Genomic DNA, 17,500 nt, shown 5'->3' with positions numbered 1-17,500 from the left:
ACCACACACACACTCATGTGTTAACCTTTCATTTCATAATCCAGTTTTATTTCTTCCTACATTACCCACAATGCCTGCTGGTATATCTCTGCTCACACTAAAGACAGCGATGCGGCGGCGTTTTAATGATGTATTCTATCCTTCTTCTCTTCGTTCTTTCCTTCTCAGCTCAAACACATCAGCTTCCAAAGATTTAACTTTCACACCACTGACACCAGCGCACCCGTCACTTCACAGACCCGGGTCTCTGCATTGCATTCTGGGTCTTTAAGTCCACTGTTTATATCGGATTTCTCGTTAATGTTATACATTTTTTTATTAAGAGATGCTTATTTAATGTTTATGAAGCACTTCTGTATGTTCTGTCACTGCTGCCTTTTTCTACACATTATCTATTCAGTTGATAGACTACACGCCAATACTGCTACTTCTACTACAACACACACACACACACACACACACACACTGTGGATGCATGTTTTATAACTACAAAGAAAAAAGGAGCATTAATATTTCCACACACCTGGACTACACTTCCCTCCCTTACACATTCAATTAATAACACTCTCTGTGCAGCTGTGCCGAGGCCCAGGTGTGTGTGTGTGTTTGTGTGTGTGTGTGTGTGTGTGTGCACGTGAGAGTGTGTGAGATCCACCTGCTATTTCTCTCTCTAGCACCTGGAGGACATCCTACACTATAACACTAGTACAAATATCAACAGAACTTCCTCCCACTCTCTCTCCCTCTCTCTCTCTCTCTCTCTCTCTCTCACACACACACACACACACACACACACACACACGCACACACACACATGCACACACTCACACACAAACACACACACAATCACCTTTCTATTCATGTCTGTATTTCTGGCTTAAGCCATTTCAATAGGCAGAAGGATAAGACTATCTATCTATCTATCTATCTATCTATCTATCTATCTATCTATCTATCTATCTATCTATCTATCTATCTATCTATCAGTCTGCCTGTCTATCAGTCTGCCTGTCTGTCCGTCTATCTATCTATCTATCTATCTATCTATCTATCTATCTATCTATCTATCTATCTATCTATCTATCTATCTATCTATCATTATGGTGTGTGTATTAGGGTCCTGTTGGTGTGTGTTATTGTAGCTCAGCTCAGTGGGTGATCTGGCTGGCAGTCACTGGGGTCAGTGGCTCGCTCTCTTTGCTTTGCACACAGCTATGTAATTAGCAAAGTAAATGCAGAAGGCTGGTAAATTCCAGCGAGCTGCTCAGCTGACTGGCGCTGCTACCCTCTGAGTCAGCGCTCTGTGGCCTCCTAACATACTCCACGTCTGAGCTACCAACAAATCATCTCCTATAAACCGACAGCCTTTAGCGTGGCCGCACTTCGTCATAATCCACGGATGATTCTCATTGGAATATTCTAAAAATAGTGTCTTCCTTATTTCTTTTACGTCAGAATGAGAAGGATGCAGAGGAACCAGACGCTTACTTATGATGTCACCGATCCATGACATGCTACCAGACGTTTTGTAATCAGTAATGAAACACTGAATGGACATCAAACATTTGAGCAAGTTTGATGAAGGGCCAAATTGTGATGGCTAGACGACTGGATCAGAGCATCTCCAAAACTGCAGCTCTTGTGGGGTGTTCCCGGTCTGCAGTGGTCAGTATCTATCAAAAGTGGCCCAAGGAAGGAACAGTGGTGAACCGGTGACAGGGTCATGGACGGTCAAGGCTCATTGATGCACATGGGGAGAGAAGGCTGGACCGTGTGATCCGATCCAACAGACGAGCTACTGTTGCTCAAATTGCTGAAGAAGTTAATGCTGGTTCTGATAGAAAGGGGGTCAGAATACACAGTGCAGGACAGATCAGGGCTGAACAACACAATATTAGGCATGTGGTCATAATGTTATGCCTGATCGGTGTATATATGTGTGTGTTTATATATATACATATATATATATATATATATAAAATAAAAAGTGCTTTTCAAAGTCTGGTTGATGGTCCGTCATGATTCGCTGAAGCTCCACTAAGGGATTTGTGTTGTTACACACTATTATATACATTATTTAGTGCAGTCATGTGACCAAGAGTCAATAAATGTATTTCTTCATATTATTAATCCCCTTTTTCTTTGTGTATTAGACACACAGGGGATTGATAGTCCTGGATGGACATCAGACGTCAGACCACAGACGAACCTTCCCTATCTTCTCTCAGATGATCCGATAACGCACTCCTCCTCCTCCTCGGACCTGACCGTGTCTAACAGGACCGCTCGTCTGCGAGAGGCTGAATTTCCTCAGCTGTCGCACTCACGTTGAACTCTCACACAGATGGCTGATTTCAACACGTGACGTGACGACGGGCATTTTGTTCTTTGCCTTCACATCATTCTAGTGTTTAACCCTTTTCACCAGAACACGAGACTTTCCATTATTTCAGAGAAATGGAAATAGATTTATGTGATGTTTTTAATTAGTGTAAAGAAACAAATGATGTTGTGTCTGTGAGTCTGATCTAAAGTGAGTCTGTTGGCTTTCAGTGTGTTTTAGATGTGAGTTTTGCCCTCTGTTGGAGAACCTTACACAGAATTTTACTGGTTGAAGATGAAATTTAGAAGAACAAGCACTCAGAGCATCTCAGAGCCCAGGAATGGGTTCGATATCAACGGAAAAATGAATCGTTTTTGTTCCTTTGGGAACGTTTCCTAGTAGGCTAGGGAGAAATATTTATGAAACACTACAAATGTTCGGAATTGAACACTGAGTTTCAAATTCTGAGTTCTAAATTTCGAGGTCCAAGTCCCTAGTTTTAAGTTCTAAATCCTGTGTTCCGAGCTCCAAATTCTAGATTCTGAGTCCCCACTTCTAAAATTCGGGTCCTGGAATACCAAGTTTCGTGGTCTGAGTACCAAATTCCGATTTCCTGAGTTCTGAGTGTCTACTTTCATATAAGCTTCATATTAACCGGCACTGTGGAGTGGAACATGACAAAGAAACTCGATCACCAACATGGACGCCTCATGGTTTACTCTTTTAAAGCTAATTTGATTAGCAGAAAAGCTAGAAATGAAGAGAAACATCATAATCTTCAATTTGTGTAGGAAGTATTGCTTACACATCCTGTACTAAAACATGCCATTAAAGTTCCTGTACTGTCCTGTCTAGCCAGGAACTTCAGGAACTTCCTGTTCTTTTTCAAAGAGTTAGAAAGTGTTCTTGATGTCAGCTGATACGGAGAAAGTAGGAATCTGACTCAGAGTCAGGAGGAAATACAGCGCTTCAGGCCATGAGCTCTTCGCTTATCAGACTCTGCCGTGCTCAAAGCAGATAAGAGCCGTGGAAAGGAGGAGGATCTAAGGTGAAGAAGGTCAAGTCGAGGTATCCTGCATGAGAGGAAAGGGTGGAAAAAAGAGACACCTTCCTTTTCCAACGGAGAGCGCAAAGAAAAATATACAGCATTTTTTTTATCTGCTACTTGTCCAGTTCTTCCATTAGCTCCTCTTGCCTGAGGTTTCAAATTCTCGCATAATAAGAGTCCAGAGTGAGTGAGGGCTTACCCTGGCCTAAATACCATCTACAGGAAACCTCTCTCTCTCTCTCTCTCTCTCTCCCTCTCTATCTCTGTTCTGCTATCCTTTGGATATGGTCTTCAATAAGCTGAGAAGAGAATTAGAGAGGAGACAGAAAGAAAGCAAAAGATGTTCTCGGCTCACTGCCAGCTCGAGAAATCAGCACTGAGGGTTTAAATGCAAGACTGCCAAGTCTCAAAGCCCCGATTTGGGAGTGCAGGGTCCGAGCCAAGAGCGCAAGCCTCGTCTAGGTGCTCCAATCCGCCACGAAACCCCCTTGAGCCGCTCCCAGGTCAGGACACAATGGTGGGGTGGCACAGAGCAGGGTTCACACGGGACCACCTCGTTTATACAATTCAGCCGGAGAGCAATAGAACACAACAACAGAGAGGCGAAAACCTGCCAGGAATTTACACACAGTCTCTCAGACACACACACACACACACCAGACTGAAAGACCACCATGCATCTGCCAGGACAATGACTTTGGATGAGCGTAAAAAATAAAAAATGTAAAACCCTGTCCTGACTGTACTTTTCTTCACATTATGTGTTAACAACAAACATGAACTGTGTGTGTTTTTCTTCTGAGACCTTTTAAGGAAACTGGCGTCATTTCCAAGGTGCATTCCCAAAACCAGCGAGATCCGACGTTCCCAGCACCCTGACCAGAATGATATAATGATAAATGAGTGAATAAAATGTTCCTTGATTGCTTATGAGATCTATGCAGCCCCTAAAAATTCGCTGTGATCATTTTATCAAAACTTGTATTAATATAGTAGAGTCGAGTCCAAGCTTGTATTTGTTCCAGAAAGCAACTTTTCCACAACAAAATATATCCATCTAGTCTATTGAACTTTCATGCACCAAAGAAAGTACTGGGAAATCTCCTACGTTCCTGAAAAGGTTCGTTAAAACAGAGACCACTTGTGCTCAGAAGGAACTCCGACCCCTGCTGCAGACTGATCACAGAGTAACAGAGTCATGCAGAACATCAAGAGGACACACAGTCGCCACCTGTTTGACCTTTGACCTCACTTATTCCCTCAATTTCTCTCTGTTTATCTTCTCCGGAAAGACCCGTCACCTACACAGGAACCGGCAGAACTATAGAGGAAGTGAAGCTTCTAACATTTAAAAAATAATTTACATTTGATTATAATTTATTCAGAGAAATATAGAGATACAGATCTGTGTCTGGACTTTCTTTAAACATCAGAGGTCTCCAGTTTGTCCAGGCTCTAAAAACCATTCAAAAAGGGCTCCAAAGGTTCCAATAGGGACTTTTTTTATTTGTATGTACAGCAAGAACTCTGAACCATCCAAGAAACCCTTAAGATACACTTGAAAGTAGCATGAACATTTTGAAGGCCATGAAGCTCCGGGGTCTGTGGAGTTTACGCTATATTGCCAAAATCATTGGATTCAGGTGTTGTTTTTCAGGGGTTGGGCTCGGCCCCTTAGTTCCAGTGAAAGGAACTCTTAATGCTTCAGCTTCATACCAAGACATTTTGGACAATTTCATGCTCTTTGTGGGAACAGTTTGGGGATGACCCCTTCCTGTTCCAACATGACTGCACACCAGTGCACAAAGCAAGGTCCATAAAGACATGGATGAGTGAGTTTGGTGTGGAGGAACTTGACTGTCCTGCACAGAGTCCTGACCTCAACCCCATAGAACACCTTTGGGATGAATTAGAGCAGAGACTGTGAGCCAGACCTTCTCGTCCAACATCAGTGCCTGACCTCACAAATTCTAGAGGAATGGTCAAAAATTCCCATAAACACACTCCTAAACCTTGTGGAAAGCCTTCCCAGAAGAGTTGAAGCTGTTATAGCTGTAAAGGGCGGGACAACTCCATATTACATTCATGTGTGTGTAAAGGCAGACGTCCCAAAACTTTTGGCAATATAGTGTAAAATCACATATGCAAACAAAAACGTATGCAAATGAGATTAGATACGATCATAAACGTCCCGGATGTCTATCAGATCGATTACTGGTGGAAATGATGGCTGTTAGTCTCTGATGATGGATCATTATGTGATTGTTGTAAAATAGTGATGTATGAGAGTGACGGGAAAGCAGGGCGACGTTGAAGTTGGAAAGAAAATCGAAGAAGATTTATATGTAGATTCAGATCTCATTTTTTATGGAAACAGAAGAAGGTTGCTGGAGAACAAACACATAGATTAATAATCATCACGAGTCATGACTTCTGGATGTGTTTTATGGAAATAAAATGAATTCATTGTTTTAGTTCGTGCTACAAAAAGGCTTGCTTACTTACTGGAGTAAGGAGTAAACTGGGAGAGAGAGAGAGAGAGAGAGAGAAAGAGAGAGAGAGAGAGAGATTCTTCTGAAGATGTTTCTCCAGGTCTTCTATGACCCAGTGTTGTAGATGTTAAGCAACTAAGTTCATCATCATAAAACTGGGTTTTTTTGTTTATGAGATGTTCTCAAGAGTGAGAAGAATCATCTGTAGTCTGAATCGTCTGTGTGTGTGTGTGTGTGTGTGTGTGTGTGTGTGGGTGGAGGGGGTTAAGTGTGTCTACTGGAGCTGAAGCTTCTGGTTCAAAGGTCTTGTGAGGAATGTACAGTGTACCACAGGGCTGCAAATGAGGATTAGTTGCACACAGATAACGGTGTGTGTGTGTGTGTGTATACACATCCCTCATACTACATACATGCTGGAGTTGCTCCTTTCTAGACAAAACAATATTTTCTTCTAACTCCCATAGCTGGACAAATAAAATATTTTAGCATTAACACACTTCAGCAGCAGGATAGTCCTCATGTAGGGAATAAACATGATTACCAACGTTGTTTATTTTCCTGTTAAAAAAAAGTGTATTATTCGTGTTATATTACAGCAGACGATTACGATTTCTTAAATATTAATGAATGACGTGGTTTTTTTTATCTTTTTTCAGTTACATTTAATAGTCCGTGACAACGTGCTCCTGTAATTACTTACACTGATCAGGCATAACATTATGACCTAATATTTTGCTGCCAAAACAGCCCTGATAGATAGCTGGATGGATGGATGGATGGATAGATAGATAGATAGATAGATAGATAGATAGATAGATAGATAGATAGATAGATAGATAGATAGGTGACAATCCATGACCCAAAGGGATCCCAATGGACCCGTCCTGCACTGTGTATTCTGACCCCTTTCTATCAGAACCAGCATTAACTTCTTCAGCAATCTGAGCAACAGTAGCTCGTCTGTTGGATCGGATCACACGGGTCAGCCTTCTCTCCCCACGTGCATCAATGAGCCTTGACCGCCCATGACCCTGTCACCAGTTCACCACTGTTCCTTCCTTGGACCACTTTTGATAGATACTGACCACTGCAGACCGGGAACACCCCACAAGAGCTGCAGTTTTGGAGATGCTCTGATCCAGTGGTCTAGCCATCACAATTTGGCCCTTCATCAAACTCACTCAAATCCTTACGCTTGTCCATTTTTCCTGCTTCTAACATCAACTTTGAGGACAAAATGTTGCTGCCTAATATATCCCACCCACTAACAGGTGACATGATGAGGAGATACTCAGTCTTATTCACATCACCTCTCACTGGTCATAACGTTATGCCTGATCACACCGATCAGGCATAACATTATGACCAGTGAGAGGTCACCATCACAGACCGAAGTCTTCCTTCATGACTTTTTTAATTGTTTAAATACACTTTTATAAAAATCTGTTTGTTGTTAGGATGTACGTCAAACAATCAGACTCAAGCCTTCATCATCAGCGCTGTGGTTTAAACACAAACCAAAGACGTCTTATTCCAATGGCGCAGATTCACAGAGCTCTCCCTGAAGTCCATTCATCTCCTGAAACAAAACGGTGGACTTCATTCCTCCTGTCTCTGTATGAAGCAAATCTTTTTTCTTTCACATCAACACATTCAGAGAAAATCAGCACATTTCAAACCACAGCTACAGAGTACAAGAGCGCGCCAACGCAAACATCCTCTTACAGTAAGCAGATACCACGGGCTTACTGAGCATGCTCAGAGACAGCTAAAGGACAGACTCAAATAAAAAAGTCGATATATACGGCAGCTCTTATTTAATTCATGTGCTAGTCGTCGATTAGTCGTCTACATACAGACACGCTAGACGTTAGCTAACCCTAACCCTAACCCTACCCTCAGTAATACAACCTGTGCTAAATTACAGAATGTTATAATAATGATAAGTCAGATCTTATTTATATCCATCAGGGATGAACAGATTGATGTGTTTAAAGGGCCTTGTTTACTTTCATCCAAATGTGACGAAGAGGTTAGATATGAAGCTGTGAGCTGCAAGGATGTTTATTTGTTTGTTTGTGCTTTCATCCATCTACCCATTCATTCATTCATTCATTCATTCAGCTAATCATCCATCCATCCATCTGCTCATTCATATGTTCATCCATCCATCCATCCACACATCTACACCCATACATTCATCCATCCACCCACCACCCACTTATTCATTCATTCATTCATCCTTCCATCCATCCATCCATCCATACATTCAACTTCCCACCTATTCATTCATTCATCCATCCATCCATCAATCCATCCATCCGTTCATTTATATGTTCCATTTGTTCATTCATATGTTCATTTATCCATCCCTCCATCCATCCATCCATCCATCCATCCATTTGTTCATTCAGATGTTCATTTTTCCATCCATCCATCCATCCATCCATTCATTCATTGATTCATACATTCATTTATTTATCCATCCATTCATTTGTTCATTCATATGTTCATTTATCTATGCATCTATCTATCCACCCATCCATCCATCCATCCATCCATCCATCCATCTACCCATACATTCATCCATCCGTCCACCCACCCACCTATTCATCCATCTATTCATCCATTCATTCATCCATCCAACTGTTCATTTCAGTATGATATTTGATATGTATGATATTTCAGTATGGTTCAAGGCTCCATTGGTTTGGGAGGATTTTAAAGTTCAAACACATCTGTAATTGGGAAAGCGTGGTCCAGACGTGGTCTAGGAGAGGACAGAAGTATGTGATTTGAGACAGTTTATTTACTCAGATACGGACTGATGCTGTCACATGGTGCTGAACCGACCCCACTGTTTACACTGCTGCTCCTCCATGCACATGCCTCGTGTTACGGTCATTTCTGAGCATGTGCAGAAGACACATTTCAAACAACCACAGGAGACGTCCAACAAGCCTGTGGAGAAAACATTCAAAGGTAATTCTGAGGATTTCTTGTGCTGCTGTCTTAGATGACCATTCAGATTCTGACCGTTTTCTTAGACTCTAGACTTAGTCTAAGACAATCTGAGTGACCGTTCCTGTACAGTGTGTAAGTGTGAGAAACTATTATATTACACAAGTCCAGTACAGCTTCAGAAAGACACAAACACACAGCTTCAGCTTCAGAAATGCACACACACAAAAAACACACACAGCTTCATCTAACACACACAGTTTCATCTAACACACACTAAGTAAACAGTCAGAACTCGGTTATGGTCTGATTCTTGCTCCAGGTTTGACCCTTGGTTCTAGCTATGGCTATGTGGCCCTCACCAGGGCCTCATGGGAAATGTAGTATTTCCTGCAATGGGTCTGTTTGTGCGACATTAATGAGAGCGAGGTCACATCCACAGCACCGGTGTGTATTAGATTACACACGGAATTGGGGAAAATGTGAATGCAGCACAGTGGAGAAGGTCTGTGTGTGTGTGTGTGTGTCAGCATCTGCCCAGAAACACGACTTTGCATGTTATTATCACACACAAATACTGTCTGAGTGACTGCATGGCTCGGGCTGTTGCCATTCCAAATACCTCATCTAGTGCAGAAGGACTACTCTAGTTACACACACACACACACACACACACACACAGATCTAAAATATGTTCACATGCAAACAGATTCCTGACGCCATCCTTCTTATCATCCATCTGGTCAAAAATCTCTCTCTCTCTCTCTCACACACGCACACAGACAATTGCACTCATGAGGATACTTCAGTGCAACTATGAGAGCGTGTAAGATTCGTGTATTCCTGAAGAGTCTGTCGTCTCAGAGGAATGTGGCTGCTTTCATATCACTGAAAAAGCGCACAGATGAAAGCCTTACCTGATAACCTCGTAAAGTATCTCACGCTTTTTTGGGGGGAAAAAAGCATAAAAATAGAAAGAAAAAAATACAGGCCAGCAAGCCGGCACTACATGACCCTGAAAACGTGACTCACGCTACCATGAGTGATACTTAGTGTATTTTTGCTCTTGTATCGAAACTAGTATTAGCCTGTAGACAGATTTATTTATTTATTTATTAATTTACATTTTTTATTTTTTGCTCTCCACACTAATAACAACGGTTTATTTCCTTTGCCAAGTGAACTGTAGTGTAATTACACACTCAATATAAATTTGCTTCCTCTTCTCTGGGAATCAGGAGAAGCAAAAGAGCTAAAATTAAAAAATATAAAAATAAATAATATAAAAATAACAAATATAAAATAAAATAAAATTACATAAATTACATTAAATAAAAAAATTAAAAATTAAATTAAATTAATAAATAAACACTGAATGTTCAAAAACAATAATAATAAAAAAAACTTTCTCCACACTAATAATGATGGTTTATTTCCATTGCCAAGTGAACTTTAGTGTAATTACACACTCATAATGAATTTGCTTCCTCTTCTCTGGGAATCAGAAGAAGCAAAAGAAAAAAAAACAAATATTTAAAAATGAAAAGATTTAAAATTTTTAAATCAAATCAAATCAAATAGAATTAAATTAATAAATAAATGTTCAAAAACTATAATAAAAAAAAAATTCTCCACACTAATAAAGGTGGTTTATTTCCATTGAAAATTAAAAAATTAAAAATTAAAAAATTTAAAAAATGTAAAAAATTAAAATTAAATTAAATTAATAAATAAACACTGAATGTACAAAAACAATAATAAAAAAAACTTTCAACACAATATCTTATTTTATAGAATAATAGAATAAAAACATCCTAGCAATTTCAGTCACATGATTTTTTTTTGTTGCTGTTGAATTTTTTCAGTATAATATTGATATAGTGATAAATTGTCATGATTTATTTTACACACTGTTTTAAAATGTTTTGAGTATCGTGATATATTTTAATTTTTTTTAATTTCAAGGAAAATTAACAATAACAAATTCAGGAAGTAGATGTGAAAATTTCCTTTCTTTTTTAATATTCATTTATTTTAAATCTAATAAATAACAAGTCTTTTTTTTTCAAATCAGCGGTTCATTAGGAATCCTTCATCATGCTGTGATCGTGATATATATATATATATATATAAAACAGAAATATCATAAAATTTACTGCTATGATATTTTTGTCATATCGCCCAACACTAGTAGCAGTCGCCATATTTGGGACTTGCTTCTGTAAATAACAGCATCGTAACTTGAGGTGAAAGACGGCTAAAGTTACTCAACTATTTAGAACAGAATAAACAGTCGACAAATTTTGATGCAGACAAACTGATAACGCATCAGTCAAACATCAGAATAGGGAATAAACATGATCTCGGTGACTTTGACCACTGATCTGGGATTTTTACACACAACGCTCAGTAGAAGTTTATTGTTTATTCCCTCCAGCTAACAGGAAAGCTACGCTAACGCAAATAAGAATTTTTTACATCTTGATTTGGATGAAAGTACTCTCACTCTGTTTCTCTCTCTCTCTCTCTCTCTCTCTCTCTCTCTTTAATATATAGAAACTCTCTCTATATATAAAGCGCCTGACTCGCACCCGAGTCCAGCGCATCTCCCATTACAGCAGCTAATTTGGACGCAGCCAACAAACTGACACCCAATTTACACTTCAGCATCTCCAAGTGCCAAACGCAACGGAAAATAAGAAAGGAGTATAAACTTTTGCCTCGGTTACCTTTGAACCGAGAAGAGAAGAGAAGAGAAGAGAAGAGAAGAGAAGAGAAGAGAAGAGAAGAGAAGAGAAGAGAAGAGAAGAGAAGAGAAGAGAAGAGAAGAGAAGAGAAGAGGACAGAAGAGAAGAGAAGAGAAGACCCTGACCCTGACCCACAACGAGACCATCACAGCTCACATGTCACTAGAGGACACAGCACCTGTTTCTCTCACCCTGTGAGCTGTTATTACCCCTCTTCTTCCTCCTTCTCTCTCTCTCTCTCCACCAACATTAGCTATGAGATCATGACTTGGCTCTGAGCAGGAACACCTTGCCGTCCAGGAAAACCCCATTCCCACAATCACACCCCTCAAAAAAAGCTCCTGGCTCCATTCCACGCGTTCAGATGGCCGCGTTTGGATCCGAGGAGCAACATGAGAGGGTAAGTGGGAGTAAAGTGCTTTCTATCACACAGCTGGGAGCCAAATTATACTGCTCTTTCCTTCTCTTTGCCTTCTTTTTTTAAAAATTAAAACAGCACCATGGTGTCTCCAGAGAGGCCGCACTTATACTTCCCGCTTACATTTTCACTTCTCGTGGCATGTTCCATAGAGTCAAACTACCTCCAAACTAATTCTGTGCTCCAAACTAAACACCTCTGTTAAAGACATAACTTCCTCCAGCTCCTCTTCTTTCACGCACTGGTGTGAACATCAGGAATAACTTCATCAATCCCTTCCATGGAGAGCAGAAATTAGCCGCTCAGCCAAACAGCTAGACAATTGTTGTTTGGACGGTTGCTTAGAACAGAAACGTACAGATTATCCCTGATTATTTCTACCTCACTCATTCCCTCTATCCATCATCTTCTTTTTTCCTTCCCAGTGAACCCTTTGACTCTTTATGTTCCTCGCTTCCATATCTCTACGCTCACTAATCCCCGGTCTCTCTCTAGAGCCGAGCATCCACAGCGCCGTCCACGGCTCTGCCGAGCACCAGGGCACCAGAGTGGAAAGTTTACTGGATCAGGGAGTGAGTAAACAACAAAACAGGCTCATCCTTCACAGCACAAATCACCTTAAATGCCACACACAACCTCCTCCTCCTACACACACACACACACACACACACAGACAAACACACACATGGTCTGTCTTATATAAACTGTGTGACCCTACTTCATCAGGATTTCTTACCTGGATTCCTCTATGAACAAACTCTCTGTTTCCTCCCTCGCACAAACCCCCTCAGGAATCAGACAAAGCTTGCCTTGGCCATGAGAGCTGCATTTTAACAGCGGTTGGAGGAAAGCTGCCCGTTTCCAAATGTTTATTTATTTCTCTAATGCGACAGGCTCCACGCTTTATCTCCCCCCCCCGCCGACCTGGCTGAGCTGCCCCTCTCTCCGAAGATGGAAAATACAGCTTCAGGATTAACACATGATTTCTTCACCTATATCTTCTTCAGGATGCCGAAGCAATAAACCAGAGAAAACCTCAACATTCATTGACACTGCTTTGAAAGCACATCATGAAACGCTCTGTGAAAGAAACCCACATGTTCTTACCTTCTGCTTAGTTCCTACTGGTCTTCCACGGTCCAGCGTGCCATCCTGCTGCATGTTCTGTCCAGCCAACACCATGGACTTACATTCCACACATGAACCGATGGTTAGCTGTTTCCCATCATCCACCACAAGAGTGTGGCTAACCCGCGGAGCATAGAGGAAGACGGGTAATCGTGCGACGTTGACCGCCCTCAACCCCAGCGCCCTCCTTTTCTCCTGCCTGCAGAAAAAGCAGACAAAAGACTCGCAGCTGTATTGACGTGACCAGGGGCTGCTAGAGGGCCCTGTTCCAGCAGCCTCGTGTTGCGCCCACTGTGCCAGCAGGTCATGATAACACAGTGAACAAGCAGAAACCAGGCCGGTGGCATCTGCGGGGCGGGCGCGAGGGGCCGGCGTGTGGACGGTCAGGAAAGGGAAGAAGGGCTCTTTCTCTCCGCATCGTCCAGGAGGATTAACGTGAAGCTGGTACTCTGTGCCTGCAGAGAGCTCCATCCCGCACAGGTAACACACAGACGTGTGGTGAAGGGAAGCAGACATGCTCTCCTGAGCTCGGACAAGGCTGCTCGAGGCTCCACCTGCAGAAGTGGTCTGATGGTATCTCCCCAGGAAGGTGCTGACGGAAGTAATAAGTTCCTCGCTAAGACAGAGACGGTATGCCGCCCAGATGTCCTCTAAGATGGTGTAACAGGTGGTGCAGCAGCGCACCTGGCCATCTCGCATACTTTGGGCTTTGGGTGGGCACGGAAGCAGGTTGATAAATGGGAAGTACATGGCACCACGGGCTTTGCCCACACCGGCACGGGAATACGCCACCCTGATGTCTTGGGCACAGTCCTGCCCGCATAAATAGCAGGCCTCCCTGGGAGGATGTACAGAAGAAACAGGGCGAATTTTGGGTAAAGACCCGATGCCATCCATATTGGGGGACGTCGTGGCACCTACGTTAACTGGCACGACATAAAGACGCTGCAGGACGGGTACGTCGGCCAGCTCAAAGCCCTGCCACTGCTGCATAAGTGAAGCATGGCAGCTGGCACAGACCAGCGTGCGGCCCCCTGGGCTTATCGGCAGAGCGTCTGGCGGTGGTGTGTGCAGCCACAGGAAGGGGAAGAAAGGCTCAGTGGCAGCTCTCTCCTGCTTCTGTACACACACTTCAAAGCGGATGCCCGGGAGAAGTCCGCTGCCGCAGATGTAGCACACGTGTCTGTCCTTGACCTGGTATCCAACTTGTTGTCTTCTTCGCTCATCCTCCCGCTCTTCATCACTTGTTACGTTAATCTCATTACCCTCAGATGCGTCCGAGTCACACAGCTGGTTAAGACCGGCTGCTTTGGCATGTGCATGTGAATGTGCATGTGCAATATCCTCACCAGGGCCGAAAAGCAGCTGCTGCAGCCTGGAGTTCCAGCCGCTTCTTCTGTCCCGCATTACAATTCCACCATCCTGGGTGGGTGTGTCACAGGAAGGGCTCTCACAATCTCGCCGTGCCAGGTTTCCGTGGAGCCGTGCCAGTGCCAGCGTCGTCTGAGACACGTGATTCATCATGACAGAGCCAGACAGCAGTGCGCTCTCAGACTTCTCTGCGTCCTGAGTGTTGTAAACACCGACCCTGTAACGCGCAGCGCTGTGCAAATCGGAACTGCTTTTAATCCCGGCGCCGTCCTTGCACGCTCTACCGGCAGCGGGAACTTTGAGGCACTTTCCTTTCTCCTCTACTCCTCCTCCTCCTCCCCTGTCTGCGGCATCCGAGTCTTGATCCGACGCGTGCTCGTTGTCCGAGAACGACGAGAAATCTGACTCGTCGCCGCCGTCTCCGTTCAGGCCGCTCGTGCTCGGTCTGGCGTCCGCGTCCCGCGTCGGGTTCCAGTCCCGGGGCGCGCGGCGCGCGTCACACTGGTGCGGTCTCTTGAGCCAGTACACACGCTTGTCGAGCGGCGTGCGGGTGCGCTCGAACGCATTCCACTGCTCGCGCAGGAAGCAGTGGCACACCGCGCACACCAGCGCGTGCCCGTCGGCGCCGACCTCCGCGGCGCCCGGTGCCGGCTCCTGGCCTTGCAAGAACGGAAAGAAAGGCGTGCTCCCGTGCCGGTATTTAACCTGCATCTGCAGCTCCTTTCCCGGCGTCACTCCGCTGCCGCATATGAAGCAGTGCACCAACAAGACGCCGTTCGGCACGCGACCCGGTCTGCACGCGAGACCGGGAGACGCACCTCCGTGCACCGCGGACATGAGTCGGTGCTTCCTCGGCACCGCAACCGCCTCCTTATCGCCGTCCTCGTTCATTCTCCGCTTGGGGAAAACATCCGTATCACAAAGTCACCGCGATCCAAAAAACCTCAGCAAAGAAAACTTCAGAAAAAAGTTTACTCCTTTACACGAGCGTCCTCCGACAAAACCCCCGCGCACACACACACACACACACACACTCACTCACACACACACACACACAAACACGTCCTGTGTCACACCGAGTCCGGTGTGTGCATGTTGCAGTGAAATTCCGCGTGTAATCCAAGAAGAAAACCCAGTCCGTGTCTGAGGTGTGCGCGTGCTATGAGTCTGCGCTGTGCGGAACTCCGGGCTGCTCACTCTGCGCACAGCGCCATCTCCAAGCGCGCTCCAGCTCCCACGGCCAGTGCCTCAAAACATCTGTGGTGTAAAAGGACACCGTATATTAGGAAATGAAACATGTGGGCAAACACGATTAGCAAATATTCCCAACACGGTGCTTCCTCAGCGTGGCCTTCAAATCTCTGACCGCCTTCAGTCCCGAACTCTGATCAGCTACAGTGTGTGTGTGTGTGTGTGACTGAATACACACATTTACTTTAGAAATTAATCACTGTGACGTCTTTGAAAAAAAGAAGGTTTATTCCGTTTTTAACTTTTAATTTCACCGTAAACTTTATTTTCTTTCTTACAGTTAAATAAACAAGAAAAATTTTTAAAAAGTGAAGTATTTATTTCGAAGTACACTATTTTACGTTTACTTTTAGTGGAAATAATAAAAATAGCAGATATAAAATCATATTATTAATAATAGATTTATTTTCATTTGAAACAACAAACACAATTCACACCATAACGTTTTATTTACTTTCATTTTTCGACTGCATGCTGGAGGGGAAAAAAAGGCTCTGGTCACGTGACCAACGACCAGTGAGCGAGAGAGGGGGGGATCAGAGAGAGAGAGAGTGAGAGAAAGAGAGAGAGAGAGTGAGAGATCCTCCCCTTGCTCTCTCTTTCTCTCTCTCTCTCTCTCTCTCTCTCTCTCCCTCTCTCTCTCTGTGCGCACACACATATTCACTTAACAAATATTATTATTATTATTATTATTATTATTATTATTATTATTATTATTATTGTTGTTGTTGTTATTATTATTATTTACAGCTTGTCTTTCAGTGGAAATATATATATATATATATATATATAAATAAATATAACAGACTGAATTGTGAATTGAATAAAAGGAATAAAACACTTGGAGTCATGCTGTTTTAGGAAAATAATCAACAACAGATTCATAGATTATATAAAATATGTCCTGAAACTGGAGACTCCTTCCCTGACACAGCCTAAAATAAACCTCCTAATGATTAACAATCAACAGTTTCACATATTTTTTGATAAATACTAATTCTTTGATATTAGATCATGTGAAGCGTCCATGGTTCGAGTCCCGGCGAACGAGCTGTTACTATAGCAACTCCTAATTCCACCTGGGAACCTCTTTAAGAGATCTCTTTAAATGCGTCTTTACTGTAGGATTTTTAAGTGAAGGTTACGAGCCGCAGTATAGAGCTGGTTAGAAAGCATACGTTTAAACATATAGAAGGAGAAGAGCTAAATTATATGATGCGTCCATTCACAGGACGGGAATAGTGACCGGGGATTTGTTTCGTCTGGGTTTTTTTAAACTGATCTAATTATACACTTCGACAAGGAAAACCCCTTCTGTTAGAGCGAATAAAGCATGAAGACGTTTAGCATGGTGCATTATCAAGACATTATGGAGTATACTGGGAATATTTTCTGATTCTGGAGCTGGATCCAGAGTTAGAGGTTGTGTCTTTGGTTCTTTTGGTTCTGTGAAGAACCTTCAACATTCCCATTGCACAGAAAGTTCCTTAGATCTTCGGGTGTTGATCTCATGAAGCTTCAGAAGATGATGAGGTGAGAGAGCTGGACTGAGTAAAATACTAAAGCACCGCTGCATCAAAGCGAGAGTCACAGAATCTCATCATCTCCTCCATAAAGTTTGATGACACCACCACGCCTTGCTGTCAGTCCACCATAACAGAAACTCACCCAGAGAGTGTGGAGTTCTCACTCCGAACAGGAAGCTGGATAAGAAAAACCTCAGAGCTCTGGGTCCTCCATGTGAAGAAAAAAATTCCAGCC

General features: G+C 43.0%; 1 protein-coding gene across 5 annotated transcripts in view; it reads right to left on the bottom strand.

Annotated features, from left to right (window-relative positions):
- gse1b (Gse1 coiled-coil protein b) overlaps nt 1-15,838 on the bottom strand; it is a 237,559-nt gene extending 221,721 nt beyond the window's left edge. For 2 of the 5 annotated variants that reach the window (XM_058387657.1, XM_058387658.1), the window contains exon 1: nt 13,097-15,837. In XM_058387657.1, the coding sequence (XP_058243640.1) occupies nt 13,097-15,379 (2,283 nt within the window). In that variant the 5' untranslated portion in view covers nt 15,380-15,837. Of the gene's footprint in view, nt 1-13,096 lie in introns of all 5 variants that reach the window. The other 3 variants (XM_058387659.1, XM_058387656.1, XM_058387660.1) reach the window with 3 other exon arrangements.
- Between the last annotated feature and the right edge of the window lie 1,662 nt (nt 15,839-17,500).

This window comes from Hemibagrus wyckioides, linkage group LG04 (genome assembly GCF_019097595.1).
Source record: "Hemibagrus wyckioides isolate EC202008001 linkage group LG04, SWU_Hwy_1.0, whole genome shotgun sequence".
Lineage (NCBI taxonomy): Eukaryota > Metazoa > Chordata > Actinopteri > Siluriformes > Bagridae > Hemibagrus > Hemibagrus wyckioides.
The sequence above is the reverse complement of the archived record's forward strand: the minus strand, read 5'-3'. Positions and strand labels throughout refer to the sequence as shown.